This window comes from Diprion similis, chromosome 2 (assembly GCF_021155765.1).
Source record: "Diprion similis isolate iyDipSimi1 chromosome 2, iyDipSimi1.1, whole genome shotgun sequence".
Lineage (NCBI taxonomy): Eukaryota > Metazoa > Arthropoda > Insecta > Hymenoptera > Diprionidae > Diprion > Diprion similis.
This window is the reverse complement of record NC_060106.1, coordinates 15,842,675-15,870,038: the sequence shown is the minus strand read 5'-3', so window position 1 is coordinate 15,870,038 and position 27,364 is coordinate 15,842,675. Positions and strand designations below refer to the sequence as shown.

The window sequence follows — 27,364 nt, the reverse complement described above, 5'->3', positions numbered from 1 at the left end:
CCAAAAATACAAAGGGGTTAGCCTTACTTTTTTGCGATTTTTGGAGTCGAAAATTTCCGGACTCCGAATTGATTTGTATGACCGTTTCTTGGCTAATTGGAACCCCAGGAACTCAAAAAACACATTGAAAAAAGCGTAGGACCAACAGCAGAGAAATGACGATGAAAATCTGCAGTTTTTCGGCTGTAACTTTTCAGCTATCGCTCGCAGCGTATTGTGACTGCGCTCAATCGATTTTTCTCGCAAAATTACGTCGGAATAGTGCCTCACAGAATTGATTCCAGCACTTTTCAAAATCCTCAAAATTTTCGCCATAAATACAAAGGGGTTAGCCTTACTTTTTTGCGATTTTTGAAGTCGAAAATTTCTGGACTCCGAATTGATTTGTATGACCGTTTCTTGGCTAATTGGAACCCCAGGAACTCAAAAAACACATTGAAAAAAGCGTAGGACCAACAGCAGAGAAATGACGATGAAAATCTGCAGTTTTTCGGCTGTAACTTTTCAGCTATCGCTCGCAGCGTATTGTGACTGCGCTCAATCGATTTCTCTCACAAAATTACGTCGGAATAGTGCCTCACAGAATTGCTTCCAGCACTTTTCAAAATCCTCAAAATTTTCGCCAAAAATACAAAGGGGTTAGCCTTACTTTTTTGCGATTTTTGAAGTCGAAAATTTCTGGACTCCGAATCGATTTGTATAACCGTTTCTTGGCTAATTGGAACCCCAGGAACTCAAAAAACACATTGAAAAAAGCGTAGGACCAACAGCAGAGAAATGACGATGAAAATCTGCAGTTTTTCGGCTGTAACTTTTCAGCTATCGCTCGCAGCGTATTGGGACTGCGCTCAAACGATTTCTCTCGCAAAATTACGTCGGAATAGTGCCTTACAGAATGAATTCCAGCACTTTTTAAATTCTCCAAAATTTTCGCCAAAAATCCAAAGGGGTTAGCCTTACTTTTTTGCGATTTTTGAAGTCGAAAATTTCTGGACTCCGAATTGATTTGTATGACCGTTTCTTGGCTAATTGGAACCCCAGGAACTCAAAAAACACATTGAAAAAAGCGTAGGACCAACAGCAGAGAAATGACGATAAAAATCTGCAGTTTTTCGGCTGTAACTTTCCAGCTATCGCTCGCAGCGTAGTGGGACTGCGCTCATTCGATTTCTCTCGCAAAAATACGTCGGAATAGTGCCTTACAGAATTGATTCCAGCACTTTTTAAATTCTTCGAAATTTCCGCCAAAAATCCAAAGGGGTTAGCCTTACTTTCTTGCGATTTTTGAAGCCGAAAATTTCCGTACTCCGAATGAATTTGCATGACCGTTTCTTGGCTAATTGGAACCCCAGGAACTTAAAAAACACTTTAAAAAAAGCGTGGGACCAACAGCAGAGAAATGACGATGAAAATCTGCAGTTTTTCGGCTGTAACTTTTCAGCTATCGCTCGCAGCGTATTGTGACTGCGCTCAATCGATTTCTCTCGCAAATTTACGTCGGAATAGTGCCTCACAGAATTGATTTCAGCACTTTTCAAAATCCTCAAAATTTTCGCCAAAAATCCAAAGGGGTTAGCCTTACTTTTTTGCGATTTTTGGAGCCGAAAATTTCTGGACTCCGAATTGATTTGTATGACCGTTTCTTGGCTAATTGGAACCCCAGGAACTTAAAAAACACTTCAAAAAAAGCGTGGGACCAACAGCAGAGAAATGACGATGAAAATCTGCAGTTTTTCGGCTGTAACTTTTCAGCTATCGCTCGCAGCGTATTGTGACTGCGCTCAATCGATTTCTCTCGCAAAATTACGTCGGAATAGTGCCTCACAGAATTGATTCCAGCACTTTTCAAAATCCTCAAAATTTTCGCCAAAAATCCAAAGGGGTTAGCCTTACTTTTTTGCGATTTTTGGAGCCGAAAATTTCTGGACTCCGAATTGATTTGTATGACCGTTTCTTGGCTAATTGGAACCCCAGGAACTCAAAAAACACATTGAAAAAAGCGTAGGACCAACAGCAGAGAAATGACGATGAAAATCTGCAGTTTTTGGGCTGTAACTTTTGATCCGTTGCTCGCAGCGTATTGGGACTGCGCTTAATCGATTTCTCTCGCAAAATTACGTCGGAATATTTTCCCACAGAATTGATTTCAGCACATTTTAAAATCTTTAAAATTTTCGCCAAAAATCCAAAGGGGTTAGCCTCACTTTTTTGGTCATTTTCGGAGCCGGAAATTTCTCGTCTCCGAATCGATTAGTATGATCCTTGCCGGTGTAATTGGACCCCCAGGAACTCAGAAAACACGGCAAAATTAGGGTAGGACCAACAGCAGATAAACGGAGGAGTTACGGAGAAAACACCTGCAGCAGAAAAAAAGCATGTACAGTACCGTGTACAGTACTAAGCCGCGGCCTCAAAACATTACTAACCATCAGCGCCCACTGCTGGTGATATGTGGTGATACAAAGTTTCTCTGCCTGTGCTGGTCTGTACCATAGTCAGGCAGGGTGGAGGAGTAAAGTCAACGTATGCGATTAGATCTTCCGATTCAAACAATCGGAAATACGTTCATTTCACGGGTTTTGCCAAATGATGCATGATTGATTTCTGCTTTCATAATAGAATCTAAATACTAAAAGATGGTTCGAAGCGGTGAAAAGTAAGTAGATGATTGTTTTTATCACGTAATTCTAAAAACTTTTGAGGTTATGTCACCAACGCCTTGCTCAATAATAATTATCACTTAAGGGAGAGGCACTACCGGAGGAGGTCCAGATCCCGGTCTGCATCACCAGAGAAGAAGCGGAGAAGATCCAGGAGCCGAGACCGAGAAAGAGAAAAGACACGCCACAAGGAACGTCGAAGCCGATCTAGGGAAAGAGAGCGCGACAGGAGTGATAGGAAGGAACGTACAGACAGGGAAAGGGAACGTGATAGAAAACGGTTTGATACAGTCTCAATATCCGTAACCTTGTTAAGACTTTCTGTATTAACATCTCCACAATTGTTATATATTCAAGCTGTTCCATGCTTCTGATTAAGAAATGATCTGCAAGTTTATTGAACCGTATGATACAACATACATGTTCAGCATCGCAACGTGCATGAACTTCCGTAAAACGGAGTTGTTTTCTCATGTACCAATGTAGAAAAATCATGTCTCATAAACTATTTTAATCCAAGATCAAGAGTTCTATTGAAAATATCAACAGGCACAATGAAGTTTGCCGAAAACGCACACTTCCCGCATAGATGTATAAATTGCTGGACATTCGTCTCACAAATGATAATATAATAATTCAATAATCTATTGAAATTGATTGTTTTCGGTATACTAGTGGCGACAGTAAAGAAAAGCGTCTTACAGGCTCAAAATCCTCGCGCTCGGGTAAAGATCGATCGAACAGATCGCGGTCACGAGAACGTAAGGACAAAGATAAAGGTGACACTGAGGATTTGCCCTTTGACCACACCAAATTGGATAAGGTATGTTTTACACTTTGTGATATCGACTATGAACTACTGAACGAATTTGTTGTGTCATTCACCTTAAATTTAACACACTTATTAGGAGGAGGAGCAAAAAAGGCTGGAGCTAGAAATGCAAAAACGACGCGAAAGAATAGAAAGATGGCGTGCCGAAAGAAAGAAGAAGGAATTAGAGGCTACCAAAAAGGATGGAAAATCGTCTATCTTAGCAAACCTTCAGCTTCCCATGAAAAAATGGTCCTTAGAAGACGACAGTGACGAAGAGACTCCGGTCATCCTTAACAGTACTAAAGAAATTAAGGAAGAAGGAGATATCAAAGAAGAACTCGAGGTGATACCAGAAGAAATTAAAATACAGGAAGAAGAAGTTGATCCTCTCGATGCTTTCATGGCTGAGGTAAATTCTCTTAGAATTCCCAAGAACTCGCATAGTCTGCATTACTTTATGCCATCTCCTTTCTTTTGCTACAATAATGTGCTTGAACCTTCTAAAGATACTTGAAACATTATTGAACTTGACTACCTAACAGTCAAGAATAATGGTTTGTAATACTTACAGGTTCAAGAAGAAGTGCGAAAAGTTAATAAACTCGACCCTAACCGATCGAAACCGACCAATAATGGAACAGGTACTGGAAACACGCAGAGTGGTGGAGTGGTAATAGTTACTGGTGTAGCTAAAAAACAGGTTGCAAAGCAGAAGGGAGAGTTAATAGAACAGAATCAAGATGGATTGGAATATTCTAGTGAAGAAGAAGGTGAAAACCTTCACGAAACTGCCGCTGGAATAGCCAATAAACAAAAACGTGAACTGGCGAAAGTTGATCACGCAGCAACGGAATATCAACCATTCAGAAAATCATTTTACGTTGAAGTCCCTGAAATTGGTAAGTAATACGGCCTTGCATAACATTTCTGACAAGTAGTTTGTCGAGCAATTTCCATGACTCATTCTTCTTGAAAATAAAATATTCAATGCAAACTCATGTCTAATATTCGCTTATCACTGAATGATTATACATTGTAATATTTACAGCACGAATGACTCCTGAGGAAGTAGAAGTATATAAGGAAGAACTCGAGGGAATTCGTGTAAAGGGAAAAGGTTGTCCAAAGCCTATCAAATCTTGGGCCCAATGTGGGGTCACGAAAAAAGAGTTGGAAGTACTAAAAAAACTCGGTTATGAAAAGCCGACGCCCATACAATGTCAAGCCATTCCAGCGATCATGTCTGGCCGTGATTTAATCGGTATTGCTAAAACCGGAAGTGGTAAGACACTAGCCTTTCTGTTGCCAATGTTCAGGCACATACTTGACCAAACTCCTTTGGTCGACGGCGATGGACCTATTGCGTTGATCATGACACCAACTAGGGAACTTTGTATGCAAATTGGCCGAGACTCAAAAAGATTTACAAAATCTTTGGGCCTCTCTCATGTATGCGTATACGGTGGTACCGGAATTTCGGAACAAATAGCAGAACTGAAAAGAGGTGCAGAAATAATTGTATGCACACCTGGTAGAATGATTGATATGCTGGCTGCCAACAGTGGACGTGTCACCAATTTGAGAAGAGTGACTTATGTCGTTTTGGACGAGGCTGATAGAATGTTTGATATGGGTTTCGAACCGCAGGTACAATTAATGAGTTCAAATCAGTTTAAGAAAAAATCCACTGATTTCAATCTCCCCTACATATTCAGAATATCAGTTGAATCATAATTCAATTGATGAAAAAATGAACTTCTCAGGATTCATAACCATTATTCATGTGAGATATTTTCCAGGTAATGCGAATAATGGAAAACGTCAGGCCAGACCGCCAGACGGTCCTTTTCAGTGCCACATTCCCTCGACAAATGGAGGCCTTAGCTAGACGGATACTTACTCGTCCCGTAGAAGTTCAAGTCGGTGGTCGTTCTGTGGTGTGTAAAGACGTTGAACAGCATGTCGTAGTTCTTGAGGAGGATCAGAAATTCTATAAGCTTCTCGAAGTGCTTGGACATTATCAGGATAAAGGCTCTACAATAGTTTTCGTGGACAAGCAGGAGAATGCAGATACACTGTTGAAAGACCTAATGAAAGCTTCGTACTCATGCATGTCTCTACATGGTGGAATTGATCAGTGCGATCGAGATTCTACTATTATGGATTTTAAAGCTGGTAGAACGAAATTGTTGGTTGCCACTTCAGTTGCAGCCAGAGGACTTGACGTAAAACAACTTGTTCTCGTCCTGAACTATGACTGTCCAAATCATTATGAAGATTACGTTCATAGATGTGGGAGGACTGGGCGTGCCGGAAACAAAGGGTGCGATCATCAGATATATACGGTTTTCCATCTGAACTGTTGATTGGAGCTAATTTCTACTCTTAAAAATTAATCTGCCGTCAATTTATCTAATTTTTAAACATTTTTCTTATTCCTTAGATATGCATACACATTTATCACACCTGAACAAGAAAGATATGCGGGTGATATTCTACGAGCCCATGAATTAGCAGCTGTACCAGTTCCGGAACCGTTGCGTCAACTTTGGGAAGGTTACAAGACTCGTCAGGCGGCTGACGGGAAGAAAGTACACACCGGTGGAGGTTTCAGTGGAAAAGGTTTTAAATTCGATGAATCAGAGGCAGCTCTGGCGAATGAGAAGAAGAAATTCCAAAAAGCTGCCCTAGGTTTGCAAGACTCCGATGATGAAGACATCGAAAATGACATTGATCAGCAGATCGAAAGTATGTTGGCACCAAAGCGTACTGTTCGCGAAATTGCTAGACCATCTGTAGCAAATATTTCTGTTCCTGGACAACCTGTACCAAGTGCCACAGACAAATTAGAACTTGCTAGGAGAGCCGCATCTAAAATTAACATTGCCAAAAATCTGGGCGCTGAGGCGAAGGGGGCGACCCAACAAGCGGCAGAAGCTATTCTCAAGGGTGCAGGGCCCACAAACCTTATCACCGTAAGTTTATCCAACCGTTATTATTTTATTATACGAAAAACCTTGAAATTTTTTAAATATTAATAAATTATGAATTAAATTAATTTCACAATTCATATCTAATTGCAAGTTGCTAAATATCGGAAATTGTTTTCGTTAGGCCAAGATAGTAGCTGAACAACTCGCTGCAAAGTTGAATACCAAACTGAACTACCAACCGAGAGAAGAAGATCTCGTCGAAGGAGAGGGTGAACCCGGTGAACAGACTTTCCGAAAATACGAAGAAGAGCTTGAGATCAATGACTTTCCGCAACAAGCGAGATGGCGCGTTACAAGCAAAGAAGCTCTCGCCCAGATTTCGGAATATTCAGAAGCTGGACTCACTGTTCGAGGGACATATATCACACCGGGAAAAGCTCCGCCGGAAGGTGAAAGGAAGTTATACCTTGCAATTGAATCGACCAGCGAATTGGCTGTCAGTAAAGCAAAGGCGGAGGTATCCCGTCTTATTAAAGAAGAACTCATTAAACTCCAGTCCTCGGGAACGCATACAGGATCCCGGGGACGATATAAAGTTTTATAATTTTTACGATTTTCTATGTATAATGTTACCTGCGCTGGTTTAATTAAGGAAATAAATTTTGTACGCCGAGTACAGTTCGAATCAATGATGATTTCAATACAAGTCTGTATGATATGAATTAAATAATTCAATATTTACATGTATCGTACGATACAAAAAGTTGGTATTTAACAATAAAAAAGGAGGAAAAAATGACATGAATGGAATCCAAGTATATATTTCTTATATAACCTGAAAAATATCAATTCACCCTATTCAGCCATGATATCCGAAGAAGTGAATGCCACTGGATGGTTGACTTTACTTGAACCATCTAGTATCTACACACGATACGTTGTGATAAGTACTATAATAAATGTGAAAATTGACGGTGACAGTTTTAAGAAATCGCTCATTTTCAAAAAAACGAATTAATATTCTTATAATTATTCACAAGTGGAAAATATTTTGGTGCAAGAATCGTCACAAAAATTTTTTCCCCTAGTACGTTTGAGCCCTAGAAACTGGGATATCATAATCGAAATATTGTAGGACGAACCGTTTAAGTAGGAGACAGATTTCTATATGATTTTTACTAGCATTGCTTATCCCACAATATTTTGGCTGTAATTTTATCTCCACATGAAGTTATGATCTGTGATCAAAATGCAGTTTTCTTCGATTGAACTTTTTCTCGGTGAACTTTCATTGATAATACGAGAAACAATTTGCGACAGCACGTTGGTACGTTCGGAAAATAATTTTATTTTACAAAACTAATAATTTAAAATTATTACTTTACAGGTATATTTATGCACCATTGCCTTATAACTCTTCATTTTCCTTTCTATCTGACTTTCTCTTTCTATTCTTTGGTAATACATATATAAATTCAAAAGTACTTCCTATACTACATTAAACTATGTAGGCACTAGGAGGATCACAGACTTGGCGCGAACGCAACGCAAAAATGCATCCGTAATGGATCAATATGTGTCATAGCTTAATCTGACGTAGAATAAACTATTAAAGTCAACTTATAGTTTCATTTCTTTGCTGTCTCTGAAGTCACTGCACTGTCAAATACCTATCCACACAACCGTCACTTAACGTACAAAATTGGTTAAACAATCGAGTGACAAACATGCGATCTCCGTCGACTTCCAGTGTCCGTTATCTTCTGAACGAGCTCATGCCTCTTAAAATCCCACAAGCAGCATCACCGCTAATGAAAGCATGGCAATCCATAATTGGTTGGACGAAGCACCGGACACATGGCCGTGCATTATCTCCGCTCTTGTCAACGAGCCAAGTGGCACCTCTGCCAATATCCTAGGACTCCTCTCCGAAATCCGTGTTACAAGCTTTTCAATCTCAGCTATGCACGCTTGCAACTGAAGTGGCGACGGCTTCGCAGGGAGCGGTTGGTTAATTACGAATATGTCTCCCTCGGGGGTCAACGCGCCCCTTAGCATACACTGCGATACTTGAATCTGTCGACCCAGGGCGACGAGCATAGCACCCAACGTTACTGCATCCCGGTCCATCTCTTCATCCATCATGTGCAAGATCCTCTCAAGCTGCAAAAGAACAAGTTTCCATTTTGTATCAGTGGATTCGGCCCTTGTCTAACATTCCAAAGGCCCGAATTGGACAAGAATCGATGTAGGTACAACAGAATTTGAACTACATATTTAAGGATCGGTACTCTAAATATCACTAACAGAAATCCCATTGTCTGGATCTGATCCAGACTCTTGACTGAACAGTCTTTGGGCGATATTCACCTCTCTCAAACTAGCTGAAGAATTCTAAATTCTCACCTGCTTCCGAGAGTAGAATAATCTCGCGGCTCCTCCGCATACCGGACAGCAAGCACCAGGGGGAGTGACACCGATACAATTGGGGGCAGCTAATGGTGGGCATTGTACGATCTCTCCGCATCGTTGTTTTGCCACATCGCCAACAAGTCCCACAGCAATGCAAGGTCCCACGTAATCGACCGAGGTCCCAGCTCCCCACGCGGAGCACTCGTTCGGATAGACTTCGCCGTTTATACCGCAAACGGGGCCGCGAAGGCTGCATCCCTGGAGGCAAGGTCCTCTGTATCCAAGGGTGGCACCGGCGCGAATCAAAGCGCACAAGGAAGCGTGCTCTCTGTTATCTTTATCGCAGACTGGACCGTTGGTATCATGACGAAGATCGCAGTCGAGTGAAACACATTCGTGCTGGGCACAGGGCTTGTGGATAATCGACAAGCACACGCGCGGCCGTCGAACGCACTTTGCCGTGCTGTCGCATGGGTCCGGATCGCATGGATCCCTGGACGAGCAGCTGCCGAATTCGATCTTGTTCATCCTTACGCCAGAGCATTTCGCCAGACAAGCAGAGGCGAATGTGACCCCGAGTCTTCCGCATACGGGTACGTAGTGGGCTGGACAATCGCAGGGTAAGGAGGCCGCCTTAAAATTGCCGCAGCTCTTGCGAGAGCATGTGATCTCTCCTTCAAAACAGGTGCACGGATTACATTCGAGGTAAAAGTTCGATCTGTGTGTGACAAACCTGTCTTGAACCCAGCACGAATTGAAGGAGAAACAGTTAAGCTCTCTGCACTTTTCCAGACCGTGCAATGTGCACTTGCAAATTTTCAGACAGCCTTGCTGGTCGGCTCTTGGAACTTGGACCCAGGTGCCCAGAGGAACCATCTGCTTGGAAATTTCACCCAGCAAACAACTAGCCACGCACTGATGGCCCTTCGCGGCGTTCGGATGCAGGATGCAAACCTGATTAGGCAGGCAAGGATTCGGCAGGCAGGGAGTCGTGATGTCCTCGTCGGGTAAAAGCGTTACTCCGAACTCCGGGGAATCTTCGAGGTACGGTTTCAGCGAGACACACGGCATCTCTTTACGCGGGGGAGAGAGCTTCGCGCACAACGTGGCCGCCGTGTGAGGTCCCGTTATCGCCGACCAATCCACGCATCCTGAAAGAAGCTCCAAACAGTCGTCTCTGCAAAGACGCGTTTCGTGAATCCGCGATTCGCACGGACGCAATTGAAACAAACAAGCCGCCGCGCGAAGCGTTTCCACAGGACACGAGGGTGCGGCTCTTACCGGTAGCCCCAATCCTGTTATCACACCACCTCGGACCCAGTGATCCGCTTCCCATTGTGCCGCGTTGTCTGCAGTCACCGAACACGTTCTAAAAAACATAGATCAAAGTTACTTTTGTTTTTCTGTATTCATTTGGAAACCTTATACCGATCAACATATAGCGACGCAACATTACGTTTTGCACGCTTACCTGAACAACGTGGTCGGCCTATCGTTGTACCGTGAGCAATACCTCAGCCCAGAGCATCCCGGCTCGCATGGATCGTCCGAATCGTCTAGACACCTCCGAAGCTCTCCTTCCATAGGGGACGATAAGCACTCGTTGTCGAGCTTCGACCAAGCCGATTCCCAGTCCGCTTGGAACACCCTCCAGCATAATTTTTTGCAATTTGATGTGTAGGCTCGGTAACAGCACGAGAGTTTCGCAGCATCTAGGGGAAGCCGGGGGGGTTCCGGAGCCGTTGTAGTTTTCATTATACAACTCCATATCGGCGAGTGAGGCAATGCCAGACCACATTTTTTCTCCAATGTATCGAAAATATCCTGATTAGTAACTGCCGTTCGCAAAGTACTTCGACAGCTTTCTAAACATTCGGTGCTAGTGGCTTCATCGCAGCAGTGCAAATCTGTTGGGAAAAAAAATCAGAGTTTATAAATTATCCCTACATTTCCAGAGGCATCGATCGTTTATTAAAGAACGCGTCGGAAGCTTACATTGCTTTGGATTTTCGGCACTCTCAGCTTCAGCAATCGTTTTCAAACACTTGGGCATTTGATTTTGGCAATTGTTTTCGCTCAGCTTACGCGATGAATGTTTTCCAGGATTATGAAAAGCCGTTCTGCACACAGCCCGACACGTCTCATTCGTCACATTGTTGCAGCATCTTTCGCTTTCTTCCTGCTTCTCCATGCACGAGAATAATTCCAATTCATCACTCTGCCTGCAATCTGCATCCAAATCCGACCTGCTGCCTGCCAAAGCACATTTCATCCCACAAATGAAGTTCTGTGACAAATGACAACATCCTCTGCCCACCCAGTTCTCATTCTTTCGTGCTTCTGTAATGAAAAACGTTTATCTGTGAAGCTGCTTTGTGTGTTAGTTACGATTTACCGCTGACATTATTGTTATTATTATTATTGTTGTCGTTATTGTTATTATTATTGTTGTATTTGCGATATTGTTTTATCTTCTTGAAAAACAGTAGATACTGAATAATATTTATCACACTCCATTTACAGCTGAACAAAAAATAAAAGACATTACACATAGCAACGACTTCGACGTGCCGATACACGTTGCAGATAAACTGCTTGGTCGTAGGTCAAGTAAACTAAATATTATCTATCGCGCGGGTTATGTCGAAGGATAAACAAACTGTTTAAACTTCGAATATGCATAGAAGCGAAGCGGACAACTTTGAGGAAAATGCAGGTGAGCCGTTATGCAGAAAGCAAGCAAATGCGGCAGAGGAGAGTTGTAGCAGGGACAATTATTTGAAGACAAGTCACATTTCAGATATTAACCTCACCATTGTACAGTAATTTTTTTTAGCGCGGTACTATAATTAACTACGAGTAGGTATGAACTAAGGATTTGCAAAGAGTGTCGACAATGCGAAATCATGAAATAACAGTATATATGACTGACACAGGCGTTCACTCAGGACATTATGTATATGGAATGTTTAAATTGCGAAAGAATAATTCAAGAGCGGTGAGCGTCGGCGACGCGCATTATCCTGCAATCAATCTTGAGGGCAAACACCCGCCCGGCAGAGCCCGGTAGCAAGTCAAATGATCTCGAGGTACCGAGTAGCACTTGAAAGTATCACATGACATGCGCATTGCGGGCTGAATGGAATGGCAAAGAAACAATCGAGAACGATTTTCGGTGCATAAGTATGAGTGCGTACGTGTGTGTATAAAGTACAGCAAAAAGCTACTTACTTTCCACCGTTGAGTTGAAGCAGTCCCAGAACTCGGTCTGAAATAAGTTTGCGTATTAGACAAAAATAGAGAGCAGAGGTACATAAAACTGTTGAAACGTGAAACTATTCGCATTTTCAAGTTCTTGTGGGTATGCATGAATCACGAATATAATGAATGTGAAAAAGTAGGGATCAGGTTGCATCCTGCCTTCGCATTCATCTTTTATTGAACGCGATCTAAACGTGTTGGGTAACACTACGAGGTAACACCATTGTCATCGTTTTCAGGCCATTTTCTACGGCGATATGTATAGAAACTGGCACTCCACAACGTGCCACCGGTCAAATGTGAACGCAATACCTGGGGTACAATGCGAAAAGAGGAGAAAAGAATTCAATAGATCAATTAAACGCAGCTTACCAGTTCCACCGAACAAAGCTCCGAAAGGTTCCGACTCGCCTCCTCTCTGATCTTCGGGTCTGCTCCAATCTCCACCAATCGAATCTGGAGAAATCAAAACCGTTAGTCGTGAGAGTCTTGCAAGAATATTTCACGGGTATCGATGAGGAATGTAGAAAAGTGGGATTTCAAAATTCATCACATCGAGTTGGAGAGACAAAACGAATGGCTCCTTCTGATCATTGAAATTTGCGTGTAACTTAATAGCGCGACTGTTGTTCATAGTTGAGACCTGATACAAAGCAAAAACGAGCCCGGAATCTGAGGACATATTTACGAACACCGTCACGACGAGAGAGGCTTCCTCCTTGGCTGCGGAGGTGAATATCAATTATGGAGAAAGAATCGGAGACCTCACGTGGCGTATCGCGTGCTCATTCAAAATTCAATAAATGTCTCTTGGGACGAGGACGAGGCCTCGCGCGTCCGTTTCTTCATGTATTCCAAATCACGTGGCAACTCATGTTGGTTTTTTATGGCCACCAACGGTTCCAGCGAACTCCGTGTCTACAATGCCTACATATGCCGGGAAGTTCGGCCTGCGCAGGGGTCACTAGCGACCCCTTTCACCATAAGTCACTGCCCGCCTCCGCTAATTCGGTTTAACCTCGACCCTCGACCCAGGCATCGCTCGTTCTGCAAGGGATACAAGGTAAAAGAATTCCGAATTCAAAAATGACCCCATGAAAAAATATGTTATATCAAACTTCTTCTCCAACGTTCCATCTTTCTCGCCCGTTCACATTCGCAGCGGGTGATTGCTCCGGTTTAATCAGGTGATGTCAACGTGGCGTTTGTCTAGATTAAGGCTGCAGGACGAAGATGGCCTGTGGAGGAACGACGCGAAGCGTCGCGGCGCGAACCCGCGTATTTTCGTCGCGTGTATTCTCGGAGGTATGTGGAACACGGATGGCGCGAAGACGGTCTGGACCCATAAGAGAGCACGGAGCTTCGCGATGACCCCCCATTGTCAGATACTCCGGTTTCCCAAGCTCGAGCGTATGATAAATTACTAACCCCACTCGCTACCGGGTGACCTTGGCACCTGTTCCAAGTACTCTGAAAATGGTGCTCCTGATATCCAATTTTTTCGATCTATCCAACGTGCGAAATGTGTGTCACATTACAGGCACATTCTATTCGAAAATTTGTTACCAAGTCAAAGTTTGTTCACTCGTGCTGTACCTGATAGCAACACGGTAGCAGATTTTCGAATGAATTTATCCAAGTGAAGAACTTCTTTAAGTATGTAATAATCAGATGTATCCAAGTAGTTTCAATCTTCTTTAGTCGGCGACATTTATTCGCGCATGTTTTTCAATTCCTGATCCGGGAATACCGTGCGGGTATGTGAAGGTGATTATAAATCTATCCTGTGCATACGAAACTTGCCCGACGAGTAACATATCCCGTGGGTAATTAACGGCGTCGTTAACGGCGAGGGTGATGCAGTAATCGCTCAGCCACTCGATGTATCCAAACTGAGATATAAATGTTATGTGCGGCAACGAAAATACCAGTGCGGGAGTATATGAAAAATCCAGGCATTCACGTGTAATATACAAGTACATGAGTGATTTATCCGCCGGAGACCTAAGTTACTTTGTGCGTTTCTTAAATCACCCGTAACGTACGCGATACGTAAAACACCCAGCGGAATCCGGTTAATGTGGTTCTGCACGTGCTTCTTGTCGCGAAAAACGAAGGCATGTCCGCTATTTTGGTCTCTTTTGATCCGCACTCGGGTTTAAAAGAGTATCTCTATCTTTTTCTCTCTTTCTCTCTCTTTTTCCAGACTTTGCGAACTCGTGCCCTCGCCGTGAAACGCGCAGCGCGAGTGATTGCGCCATGGTGTTGAACATCGCCGGTTTTTGGGTCCCCTCAAAGACCCCGCAGCAGCTTCTTTCGTCGTCTCTCGGACCCGCGGCCGACACTCTCGTGCCTAAACGTCGTAAATGTTACCCGGAGGGTATTTGGGAGAAGGAAATATCCAACAGCTACTATAAAGCTACATGACGCGAGTACGTGCGCCCAGATTCACTTGCGCGTCCATACGCCTATAAGCCCTTGTGTATAAGAATCGGTTATGTACACATCTACCAACGCAGAGGACGCGGCCTGCGGGTCCGCGGGTTTCTACCTCGGATCCACGAGACTTCCGGTTATTTTACTTTTAGATTCCTAAGCAGGAAGTCCTCATCAGCGTAGGCCTAACGCGAAGATCTGTCTTTTGCCTCGTGTTGCACACTGCCAGGCCGTGCTGCACCAACTATAAGCTATAGCTGCAAGCCTCGACCGATTGTCTCATTGTGTATCCCCAGAGTGCTTAAGCACTCCCGTACACAGCACTGCGTTATCGTGTCCACTGTTTTTACTGCCTCTTGACTTTTTCCAAGGGACGGCCAACCGACTGCAGGGATTTCCTCCACGCGCTTATAATAATACAACCGGGACAGGGAAAGAACTATGAGACGTAACTTGATCTATGTTTGACGAAAAATATACGTTGTGTATAATATACATATATATATAAAATGTAAAACATTCTCGCTACTTATAGTAATAAATTGTTACAACAGAGAGAGCTCTGTGTTGTGCTTCGCGTGTATTTTTGTTCTATAATTTAGAAATATACCGTTTGGATTTATCAAAGCAGCTCGCTGTGGGCATATAATGCAGCTGACGCGTCGTGTCGCGCGCCGTGCATCTAGCGTGTGTATATATATAGTTTGCATAGATAGGTATAAGCGTTTGAGTTCTCATCGCGCCTTTCAAGAATATTATCCCATTCGTATAGATAAAATATAGGCAGCATTAAAAGAAAACTGTTACTTTTCTAAAACAAACGAATATCTCGACTTATACAACGGCCGCAAAGCGCGGTGGAGGATATAAAGATTAAATTTATCCACGCGCGAGTCGGAGAAGCAAAGTTGATCTAAAATTCTTTTTAATCTGTTCTCTTCCCATTCCCCCAAATTCCCGGACTGTCTACGCAGAGGAAACGAAGATAAGGAATGTCGTAAAAACTTGCAGTATTACGGAGATGTTGTACATGTTTTTTTTTTTTTTTTTTCCTCTTTAAACTTTCTTATTTTTCGTTTTACTTCACGTGGTAACAGGACACCACGCATACCGAACGCGTAGAAACAGTATCAGTGATATCAAAAACCCGCGGCTTATTTTCCGAATCCAGTTATAATATTTGCGTATGAATGAGTCGGCGCCCCGCTGCTCCTACGTAAATCTCTCAGCGGGTCCAACGCCATCGATACCATCTCCGCTCTCGCTTCGGGGCCCCAACAGCAGTCATAAGGCCCAAAACCGTCCCACGTTGCATCAAGCGTACACACAACGAGAATCAGTTTCAAGCTCACAGAGATCCTTCGTCACACAAAAAACGATGAAGGATTTCCGCGAGAAACTCACCACCGCAGATGGCTATTAATGTTGGTAAAAATTATTCAAACCTCCCACAATATTTGCATGATTCGCATTATGCAGGGGATCTTTGCAAAAAACGAGGAGATCCTGCGGGAGACTCACCCGACACCTGAGCAGCCCTTTTCAAGTTTTCACCCACGTGTAGGGCCCATTTCTCGATGGATTTACGGACCGGATAGTCGAACCAGACCCGATGTGCCACCCGCAGCTTGGCGTGCACTTCGACTTGGCAAAGAGACGAGTGGAGGAGGTGGCTTGGTTTTATGTAGGTGTGGAGGGTTTGTATCTAGCTGAACGCATACGCAGAACGGCCGATCAATCGGGGCTTTATTTTATTTACAATCCATCGGCTCTGGCTCTCCGCAACTCTAGTTTGAATATTTATGCTCGCGTGATTTCATCGTGCGCTATATTGAACCGTAGTTATACTGCATCTCAGCTCTGGCTTTGATCTGTTAGCTTTAACGAGCATCGATTCATCAATCCGGTTGAATCCGACGATTAAAATGTTCACCAACCTCGAGGAGCCGTGCCCAGCGTGATGTGATTCGGCTGACATTATAAGCATGATATTGCGAAGATAAAGAAACGCCGACGTCTATGATGACCGAAAACTCGCGCGAAACCGATCAATCGAAGTGTTTATATTACACAGGCATACGCGTCGCGTTTTAATTGATTGCTCTACCGCCTCCACGTATCTGTTATACGTCGGTTACTCTCCCGCGTCCAAGAACACGTGGCTAACACGGTACTTTTTCCTCGTGTCGAAGAGCTCGAGTTACTCCTTAAGCTGTTCCAACTTCACCACATGCATGTTATAGGTATGTAGAAACTGACTCTGCAGCGGAAGGATCATTGAAAGGTAAAGTATAATAACTCAAGTGTGTTCGACGTACCTTTGAACAAACACTGCGACAGGAACCAGCCGCCAAGTGGCAACAGAGAATCTCTGCAACAGACAATAACAACGAAGTGACGTTAGTGAGCGGTAAATGAAGTGGAAAAATGGGACCATACCTCTCTCAACCCTCGTTCGTACGCAGGGCCCAATTGAGAAAAACCAGAGTCGGTGGTCTGCCTTGCGTCAGGACCCGGGCTGACCAGCGGGACAGCTATTCTTGGGGCATGTGGGCCCGATCCGTCAAATCTCGAGGGCCCACCCGTATCCTGAGCCCGGAAAATCTCTTATTTTATCCGAGTGAAATTTGGGCGAACCCGGATGAGAGTCTCTTCTTCGCGGTATGGACGCATAGATCGTGATACATGTATATAGCATACGGAGGGCAGTATAATTCCAGCGTTTTATATGCGTGTGTCTGGGTGTAGCGCATAGGTCCACCAATTAAGTTTAATAGACAATAATTAGTCCGTCAACCTCCGTTTTCTCATCATTCGTTTCGCCCCCACCGCCCCACATCGCAATCCAACGTCTATGTTCGTTGTACACCTACTACGATATTAACATCATGCACTTTGTCGTTCGAGGAATAATGAGAGCTCTTTGCCTCGACGGTTAGTTCGATGAAATTTCTCTGGAACGATTCAACGACAAGCGTATACACGGTATGTAAATAATCAATGCGATTCGTGCATTATGTAAGACCGATAGCTTATAGTCGGTACCCACCGCCAACGGCTGCGAGTAAAGCATAGACCGAGACTTGTTCGAATGATTTTTACGGATCGTACTTACGGGTCGACAAAGTAGCTTCATTTGATGTTTCAACGAAGGCTAATGACCCTCTCCATTAAGGGGTTAGTGATTAATCACACAACTCGCGCTCAAAGATCGTTCGTCGTGTGCACCTCACGCACACACGTGGATGTGAGTGTAAATATAGGTGCGTATAGAGCCATCGGTGTCCCCGTTTAGGTGCGCGATGGGAAGGTTCAAAGGCACTGCCAATAGTCGAGTTATTATAACTTTGAAGGCTCGCCGGGCGAACCGGAAGTCTTTGATTTCCACCCGAGGTGCCGCTCGCCGTTTTTCCCGAGAAGCAGTCAACTATTGCTTATCTGTTCCGAGACACGCACGCGTTGCCCGCGTTGCTAGAAACGCGCGACCCAGCCGGCCAAGTGTAAACTTGTAACTGGAGCAGAATTTAAGGGTGTTCGTTGATAGAGCTTTCTTCTTGTCTGTCAGGAGATCAAAGGCTTTCTCGACCGAGTCTCGGAACGAACCAAAGTAGCCTTTCGTCTCGGACTCCTCGCGTCATCACCGCATGGCACCGATATATGTCGTAATCGAAACGATGCCGCGGACTTAATTGGGTGAATTTTGGAACCGAAACCGGGAAGTTGTGGCAAGTTAGATGGGAACTTTTACACCGCACAGTGTCTTTGATACGAGACCCGGACGATGACGCTTGGCTCGTATTATTATTCGTCTGCATCTTAATTAGAAATATCGCTTCTGATGGTAATTAGCGCAACGCTGATTAGCCAAGACTCGACATCCTCCTCCGGTCGGATCCTCTTACACGGGGCGGCGTGTATCCAGCGGTGGTTGGTTGGTTAGGTTCGTTGGTTCGTTGGTCGCTCGGTAGGTCGGTTTCCAACGACTACTGACACGGTGATTGCCGCCGACATACGAAAATAACTATAACCGAGGAGCGGGTTTCGTACGGTCTCTTCGTGGTCGGCCGGCGAACTCGGTGCGGGTTACCGGCTTACCAAAATTCAAACAGTTAAACAAACGACAGACGTTCCGAGGACTGCGTGGGCCTTGGCGTCAAATCGGGTTAATCTGGATCAACGATTGCGGGACTCAGCCGTGTTCACCTCGCGTCTCTAAGCCCTGGACCGCCAGCGTCACGCCCACCCGTCCCATCGGCCCCGATACCGACTCAATTAACGTTATTCCATTACGGAAGCAATCGAAACTCCATTCGACACACCGATCACTCCGACTCTTTGCAGCAGGACCGAGATTTTCTCAGAGTTGAGCCGATCCCGTCGAGATCGAGGAGACAACGAGGCTGTGGTTTCCGTCCAGATATTTCTCACAATCTGAAACGGACCTTGCTTCCCGGTCTGCGCGAGATTTCATCCGCAAAGGGAAGTCGCGTGTGGGCGACAAGTGGATAAGTATAATGGATAACGATAAAGCTATAGTCCCTTTAGGTCGATGCGACCTCGTAAAGAACGCAATATGAGAAACAGTTAGATTACGATGAAGGGGAAGTTCAATCTAACTGCACACCAGAGACTCGACAACAGTCACGCGGTTATCTCAAACTCTACTGTTTTATCAGCTTCTTATACAAGCTCAACAAGTGGCACTGCTGGGGGTCCAATTGATGGTTAAGAGTTAAGAGCTCGTGAGATCATGGGGCTTCGATGGTGATACTATTGAAGCCAATGGCAGCCGGCTTGACAAAAGCGATTCTAGAATCTAGAAGTGACGCTAGACAGAATGCGGAGCAATTTTGAACTGCGCGTTGAACCTCAGCTAGAAATATGTACTTAAGCATGGCACGTGTTTAACTAAATTTCAGGGCGTAGAATAATACCGGCGTTTTCTTTATATTCACACATTATTAAGCGGCTTGGAGTAAGTACATCGGCAAGACGCGGCTGGAGCAGCTCGGTTCAGCTCGGGATTCCTCTAGCCTGCAATGTTTCGCCCTGAGCAGCGGCATTCGGGGGGCGAACGACACTTTGGAATATTACCATTCCTAACGAAGCGCGAGAGATTAATCAGTATGGTGTTGCTCTCTTCACCTCATCTTTAGCATGCGCTGCTGAGCATTAAGCAGCCGTCCGCGCTTCTCTTTCTTATATATACACAAGCACAGGCTCAATTTGGTCAATTACCCGATGACGCCACTCTTGGCCATGCCGCATTTTTCTCCCCGTCAACCCCGAATTTTAAATTTACAAGTTTCTATCCAAAGCGCAGGGCAGCGCAGCCGAAGGGCCTTTCTGGGGCGCGATGAATTCAGGCGCAATTAACTCTGCTCCCGTAATGATGATGAGAAAGAAATTGATGTGGCAAAAATGCACCGCCCAAGGTGTAAGGCCAACTTCGCGGTTCTCTATAAAGTCACGGACTTTATCCCTCGCATATTTCAGACTCGTTTGAGCTTTTTCGTTATTCAGTTTAGTCAGGTTTCAGATCAGACCAGGTTTTTTGGTAAAATATACTTCCTAAAATGCAGAATCTACTGTAGAATCATTGAAAACCACTGTGTGAAAAGTCTGCCACATTAATAGTAAAAAACATAGTTGACCTGGATGTTTTTTTTACCAAAAACCCTGATGCGTCTGCTTTTTTTCTTCTCTCTGTGTAATGCGGACTACGCTCAACGTAATAAAAATCGAAACTTGACTTTTTACACCTCCCCGTGAGGCTAATGCTTTCCTTACAAGGTCCACCTTGTGTAACTACTTACGGACCAAGGAAGTATCGCTTTGTTGCAAACGTTGCACTTTCTCCAACTCGGCGTGACAACCGGCACACGCTCAGCTGGATTTTCCATGCAGCTCAGCCGATATCTATCAATCCATGGAATAGTAATTATACGATGCCGTCCTTACAATATACGACCACATAACCGTTTATCGGGACTGCGAGGCGATATCGAGGGGGAAGAAATTGCAATACGCGTGGTATCCCAGATGGGCAAGTTGCGTTGGAGTTTCTAACATACGCAATAGGAGGCAAGACTTACAATTAATAAGCTTTCTTCTCACTGACTTCTTACACGTTCCCTTGTTACGCTGGCTGGATGCATGCATACATATGCAATACGTTGATTCAATCAATTGGCAGATGACGTCACGCCGCGAGAATGTGTCGCCGCGTGGATCCTCGCCGGACCGGCTTATCGGTGCAGCGGATCCTCGTGAATTAATAAAAATGACAAGAGCGCAAACCTATGCGCGCCTCTCTTCCCCGCTACAGTTGCTGCGTATGCATGCTGCGGCGGTGCAGGTTATAGTGCAGTTTACAGTTTACAGTTTACGCCGTATGCCCGGTGTTTACAGGGCACGGTTTACTGCCTACCTATATACTCCCTGAGATGCAGCTTATGCAGCTGCATGTGTGCTCCGTATCGCTCTGCAACGACGAGGCCGGCGACTCGAAAATTTAAAAGTTAACATCCCACGCTATGAACATGCGGTGCCACTACCGGTCTTTCCGCTATGCGCATTGCATACACTATTGTGTTGTAGGTATACATATATATCCAAGTATATTGCGTACATCAAAACGCTGGATGACGAATGACTGGTTATTCAAATTCAATCGAGCGGGGAGAGGGGCGGAGTTCCTTTTACAATTTTGATGCGATAAGAATTTATGTTGAGACAAGGGAGTCGGCGTTAAAATTTTATCACCGCATCGCTGTACCAGTACGATGAACGAGTCGTTGCATCCTGTGAGTAACGAGCGCTGAACGTGTTCAATCATTGATGCAGCTATGGTAGGTAACACGTTCTACTGACCAGATACGTCTCGAAGAGTATATTGGAAATAAACGGACCACGTCGCTGTAATGGTCCAGCGATCTGAGTGCCCGTGAGGACCGTTGAAAGCATGCGTGGCACACAGCTCTGCACTATCGCTATAATTAGGGACTGTTCACAATGTTATATGAGCATTTCTTTCTTTCTTCTTCTTTTTTTTTTTTATTGTCTTATGATATATCCCGAATTCGGGACACGGGGTGTGAGAAATATTCTACGCTGCGCAGCCATGATGCACGTCACCGTGACGTATGAAAATAGTTTGTAAATTGTGTGGTGGCGTGTTTTTTGTTGTTTTTTTAACCCTCGATGGTCACACCTCTAAATTCAATTACGATGGTCACACCTCTAAATTTAATTACGATGATCACGCTGGGTCGATTCTACCCAGGCAGTTTTCAAAAAACCATTTTGAGCAAACCATTGGTCTCAAAGTGGTTCAAAAAACTACGACATTTCTGTCATTATCGTCGAACAGTTCCGATAGGAACGTTCGATTGCGAAGTTTAAACATTTGGCAGCGGATAAACTCTAGACTTGATTCAGATGGCCGACGATCCCTACGTATAGAGGATACTTCGAACTAAGGGTATATGGCAAATACAGTCCCATTTAAAACCGGGAACTTTGTATATTTTGACCGACAGGTCGATTCTACCCAGGGTGATCACCGAGGGTTAAATTGTTGCACTAATTTGTCATAAACGGTAATCACTGTACCCGTAGCCTTCTGATGCAGTTTTCCAAACTATGCAGGAATATAACTCTTTTTCAAAAAAAGCATCTATACGATCAAAGCACGAAGCGATTACGTGGGTGAAACTGAGCAACTGACTAGAAAAAAGATGTGGAAAAGTAAGCCGTTTGATACTGTCAAATTGTTTGGTAAATACCGTGGAAATACGAGCAGGGTTGAAAAAAATTAATTTCATCTACGTGTTACGCAACGTATACCATGTAGATACAGTAAAGCTGCAAGTTTTATGGGGTCAGATTTTTGAACCCTCAAATTGAACCGTGCGATGCTCTCAGCTGTCTTTTGGCGCCCTCTAAAATCTAGAAATAATGACTCAGCCAACGGTTTATGAAAAATTAATAATTTTGGCCGAAGACGACGACGTGCGCGTGCCTTTATTTATCATACATTAGTCTTATATCTTTATTTATACCTGTGCCTATAATATAAGCTCGTGAAGACCGAATGACGGATACGCGCGGACGACGCTCCGACCGCGTCGGGGCGTCGAGCGTCGGTGCGTGGGCCCCGGAGATGTGTGTCTTGTTTGAGTTTTTCTCTCGCGCGAAGCTGTCACTTGTTTTATGTCTTTATTTATCTTCTGCCCTCGGCGCACCGGCCCGTATCCTTCATACCGGGTGTCGGAGTTCGATTCGTCGATGGGAAACAACCTCTGCTCGCCATTACGGTATCTGATACGATCATGCAAATTCCGTCACAGGTTTGCGTTTCTTTCTTTCAAAATATGCAGTATATGCTAAACATTTAAAAGACGATTGGAACGAGAACCGTTGAATCTCTCACCGTGGAACGATGTTCAACAACGGAATAACAACGCAACCGAAATAAAAAATTCAATCGTACGTTAGCCTGCAGCTCGCCTCCACGAGGAGCTCAGGAGCATCTCACTCAAAAGCGCAGCATCTCTCCAGCGACCTATGTGGGGACTGGACCAGGACCGTGCTGCAGTAAGTCACGCCTGGCACTTGTACCGAACAGTTTCACGCTCACTTAAACTCCCATCAGATATCCTCCCGGCTCCCTATGCCGTGCAACCGTCACCGCATGCGACGATTGCATTGAGACGTTCAAGAACCGAGGCCTCTCATAACGCGTACGGTTATTATACATTCGGCACTTTACTTCGGATATCATTCCACGATGGCGTATGAATTACGACGTGTGGGAAATGCACGCGGTCTGAGTTTAACGGATGTGTGTAATAATATGTGATCAGAGATTTTATGAGGAACGGTGGAAGCGAAAATGCAAAAATGAGGATCATAGCGACACTCTCTGTCATCCGGTTGAACGAGAATTATTAGACGACTGCGAGTCGATACTTAGGATAAATTAGGAGAAAATGTTTATCGTCTTTGAGTTATGCAGCTACCCCTAACACGTGAATATAAGTGGCATACACCTTGTAACGAGTAAACGACCCGACATGTGTAAAGCGTGTGGTATATCGCTGTACCCAGTGCACCTAAATGGTAAATGAAAATTTCCTCGGTTTAATGACTTCCCGTTTAACCCCGTTGACGTGTATAACTAAATTTACGATTATACGCACTTGCGCGAAGCCAGAATGCAGCTACCTTACGGACTTCCAACTTTTTTACGACTCGCTGACAAATAACCTCCCCCCCCCCCCCCCCCCTCCTGCTTCTAGCGTGCACTTCTTTACACCAGGTGTAAGTAAACTGATGTTTTATCAGCTCTCGAGACTGTGCGATGATGTATAATTTCTTGTTCAGTTGTAGAAGAAAAATTCTGCAGAGCGAGCACATTTTTGCTTCATTTATCATTTCTCACGGTTTGTTTTTTCTAGGTCATGCTGGAATATATTTACTAGATATTGTGAACCGCGAGGATGAATTACACCGAACATCTGGCCGCGGAAAAGTTAGTAGGTAGTGGTTTAGTAGTTTGCGGGAGAAAAATTGAAACACCGTTAACAGACACCTCACGTAAAGACGAGGGTTTCAGTTCGCCTGATAAATTTAGCAAAAATAAAAGAAAAAGAAGAAGAAGAAGAAGAAGAAGAAGAAGAAGAAGACGAGGGGGAAAACAGACAAGTGAGAAGAAGAGAAAAGAGATAAAATTTCGGAAAAAAGAATAGTGGGTCCGCTGGAAAGACGCGCGCGCGACGGGGACTGCAGTTGTTAATAAGAAAAAAAGCAGATAATGACTGACAACTATTTATATCCAACGGGGTACGTAACCACGTACCGCACTTATGTACGCGTCGCTCTTTGCCGCGGGTCATTTGAATAGAAGTACACTTGTGATTTTCCCCTTTAAGTAAAAACTCCGTCACGGTAATTATCAATCGGCCAATGCATCTTCCATATAGTTAACCGCATCTGTTGCACATCATATTTGACGTTAGAAATTTCTACGAGAAATTCTTTTTCGCGAGTGAAGATCGCGATTAATCGAATCATAGATCGTTCCGAAGTTGTTTCGCAAGATAAACGTCGAGGATGAATTCAACCTAAATAAATGTCATCCATGGTTCGACTTGTAAATTCTGAGAAAAATGCGGAGTGTGTCGGTATACGCATCACGCAAGTATATAACTAATTAAGTAATTAAGCGTGACGTACACCGCAGATCGAACACGAAGAGAGAGAACGTAACGAAGCATGTTGTAGCTGAGTTTTATAGGGCTACACACGTGAGTTGTAATTTCTCGCTGTTTCATTGTCCAACCCCCGAAAGCATTTCTCCCTAATTCGTTATTACGCCATTCGCGATAAGCCAGACTATTAACTAAACATGCCGGTGGTCCTCGTCTTGTCACTTGGCAAGAACCCCACCGACCAATGAATGCAACTTACCCGGACCCTGGAGGAGTGCGTTACATGTACATATGTGAAGCAGTAGGGACGTGTGTTCAAGTAAACTCCGGCACACGAATTACGCTCCTCGGTCCGGCGACTTTACCACGTGGAGTTGTTACGAGTTAGCTGCATGCCCTCCGATATGGTTATTAAAAGCAAAAAGAAGATAAGAGGGTGGAGCGGAGAACAAAAAAAAAATGGAAGAAAAAGTAGATTCCTTCGGAGACGCATGTGCCGGGAAGCTGTCGTCGATCTCTTTTCCTACCCATGACAAAGTGTCGAACCCGGGCAGAAGTTCAATGAATCCGCTCTAATATCCTAGGCTCGTTACATAAATCGCTTTTTATTCCTTCACCAAAGATAAGCTCGTATCTCTTGATACGACGACGTTGGTGTTGCATTGCTTGAAAATTTAACGAATGCTTTTACTTTTCATTTTCGTTAGTTTAAATTACAACTCGACGTACACGATACCGTATTATAACGCTCATTCTTATTACACTAGTTGTCGCATTTTCCTTCCAATTAACCGAATGTCATTAACCCTGATTCTCTCAGCCTCTCGCAACGAGCCTCGGAAAAATCTGATTGCAAAATGTGACGAACCACCAACTGCGCGTTGGATATGAAAAAAAAACATTCATTTCTCGCAGTGTCATTTTGCGCCAGGATCGTGTGATGTGACAAGCGCGTTAGTTATTCGATGAAATTTTGGCGCCAATTCCGGAAAGGTTTGAATATCCGCGGTTAAGAATATCTTGATAATTAAAATAACCAAAAACTCACCTTGTCCAGCATCGGATAGTGCAGAACCAGCGTACAAAACAACGAGGAGAGTCAAGCAGGACCCAAATCTCGGTGTCATCTTGGTCAGAGATCGCTCAATCGCCAAGTCTACGTTATATATATATATATATATATATATATATATATATATATATCAAGTACAAGCACGCGACGTGGAAAACAAGTATTAATTCGAAGGACAGTGGTTTTCAGTAAGGGTCAGGTGGCGAACTCGCATTTATTCACATCACAGCTCACATCGTGAATCATGATTCTCGGATCCGTTCCGCGGTTTGTGCTTAAGTTAATAATGCATTTCACGGATCAGCGTGCGGCCCGATTTGTCGCCGGATAGAAGAACTGCGGTTGTGCGCGCTCGCTGCGCTCGCTCGCTTCTGACTGACTGACTGACTGAGCTTTCGAGCCATTTGAGCATCCGAAAGCTTTTGCCGCGCCTCCTTCCCCCTCCCCTCCCCACCCCAACCCTCACCTCACCTCCGGAGGCCATCGCCATCCTCGAGGAAGAGATCGCGTGGGCGGGCGGGACGCGTGCTCAGTGTCACTCGTGCACCCGATGTTGTGACACTCGACGGTATCCCGTGTCCACTGCACCGTCGGCCGTTCGTCCGTTCCGCTTATTCCTTTTTATTTACTCTTTATTCGGCCATTCGTTTTGGGCCCGACTCGAATTTTCCCGCAACGGTTGGTATCCTCTCCGGAAGCAGACTTGAACCTCGAAGATATCCGGCCACGTATATTGTTTGGCTCCGCTATTCCATCTCGTCGTATCACTGACTTCGGATTAAAATGGATGTTAGGACAAATGTTTTAATCTTGTCCTTCTTTGCTGATCAAATTCCGTGTAATGTATTTAAATAATTTGAACATTTTCGATTCTTAGTGTACCAGGATATCAGGGCGAGTTCACGATCGAATGATCTTCATAATCGCAACATTGACTTTTCTGTAAAGGAAATTTGGAGAGCTGAATATATGGTACATCCGACTCTAACGGGTAGATGGAGGTTGATAATAACTTATCCATCGCAAATGGATGTACCATATTTCACTTTGGCAAATCCGTAATCAGAGGCATTAATTTATCCTCCTTATGCAAATATCGCGAGGCAAACTTAGTATTTATGTCGCGTTCCTATGCGATATGCCATTTTACGCGACTTGCCTTGTATGCTAGCTGTAAATATGTGGAATGGATTGTTGGATTGTTCTACGCGTTCTACTTGTACGCAGCACGCCTCTACTCGGACTTTCATATGAGTTGTCCTACGATCGACGCTGCGGTTTACCGCTAAATTTGCACAATCCAAAATGTAAGCCCCCTGCTGCACAGGTGCGGAAGGTTGATAGTGAAAAAGGCGATAACCCAAGGGCACGCATCCGCAGACGTAAACTTCTTACGCTCACCGTTTACAGCTGACGGCTCAACGCAATGAATCAAAAACGATATGGGATACATATGAGCCGTAAAGCGCAATGACCCTCTCGGTGTTGATTCGAAATGCAGAGGTTTCGTCAGGCAGACGTCTATGAAGTTTTAAAAAAATCCTAACGGTGCAGTTGAATTA

General features: G+C 44.3%; 2 protein-coding genes across 3 annotated transcripts; one reads left to right on the top strand and one right to left on the bottom strand.

Moving 5' to 3' along the window:
- The first annotated feature begins 2,501 nt into the window (after positions 1-2,501).
- LOC124413453 (probable ATP-dependent RNA helicase DDX46) lies at positions 2,502-7,182 on the top strand. The gene is made up of 9 exons (XM_046894043.1): positions 2,502-2,656; positions 2,746-2,940; positions 3,336-3,483; positions 3,569-3,883; positions 4,046-4,373; positions 4,523-5,121; positions 5,274-5,797; positions 5,918-6,449; positions 6,589-7,182. The coding sequence occupies exons 1-9, from the start codon at positions 2,637-2,639 to the stop codon at positions 7,009-7,011; spliced, it is 3,084 nt and encodes a 1,027-aa protein (XP_046749999.1). The 5' UTR covers positions 2,502-2,636; the 3' UTR covers positions 7,012-7,182.
- A 564-nt stretch (positions 7,183-7,746) lies between these two features.
- LOC124415313 (reversion-inducing cysteine-rich protein with Kazal motifs) lies at positions 7,747-25,892 on the bottom strand. 2 transcript variants are annotated; one of them, XM_046896419.1, is made up of 8 exons: positions 25,779-25,892; positions 16,835-16,887; positions 12,453-12,536; positions 12,051-12,103; positions 10,815-11,159; positions 10,291-10,726; positions 8,814-10,188; positions 7,747-8,570 (listed from the first exon to the last, which is right to left on the bottom strand). In XM_046896419.1, exons 1-8 carry the CDS (start codon positions 25,788-25,790, stop codon positions 8,190-8,192), a joined length of 2,739 nt encoding a protein of 912 aa, XP_046752375.1. In that variant the 5' UTR covers positions 25,791-25,892; the 3' UTR covers positions 7,747-8,189. The 2 variants fall into 2 exon arrangements, with proteins under 2 accessions (XP_046752375.1, XP_046752373.1); XM_046896417.1 differs by having other exon boundaries at positions 12,051-12,087; positions 25,779-25,886.
- Between the last annotated feature and the right edge of the window lie 1,472 nt (positions 25,893-27,364).

Excerpts from the sequence above, each read along its gene's own strand:
- LOC124413453 (XM_046894043.1), top strand. The coding sequence starts at position 2,637 with ATGGTTCGAAGCGGTGAAAA. Across the intron at positions 3,884-4,045 it reads TCGATGCTTTCATGGCTGAG|GTTCAAGAAGAAGTGCGAAA; the intron begins GTAAATTCTCTT and ends TAATACTTACAG. Across the intron at positions 5,122-5,273 it reads ATATGGGTTTCGAACCGCAG|GTAATGCGAATAATGGAAAA; the intron begins GTACAATTAATG and ends GATATTTTCCAG.
- LOC124415313 (XM_046896417.1), bottom strand. The coding sequence starts at position 25,857 with ATGACACCGAGATTTGGGTCCTGCTTGACTCTCCTCGTTGTTTTGTAC. Across the intron at positions 12,088-12,452 it reads AGCTTTGTTCGGTGGAACTG|ACCGAGTTCTGGGACTGCTT; the intron begins GTAAGCTGCGTT and ends AACTTATTTCAG. Across the intron at positions 11,160-12,050 it reads CTTCAACTCAACGGTGGAAA|AAGCACGAAAGAATGAGAAC; the intron begins GTAAGTAGCTTT and ends TTTTCATTACAG.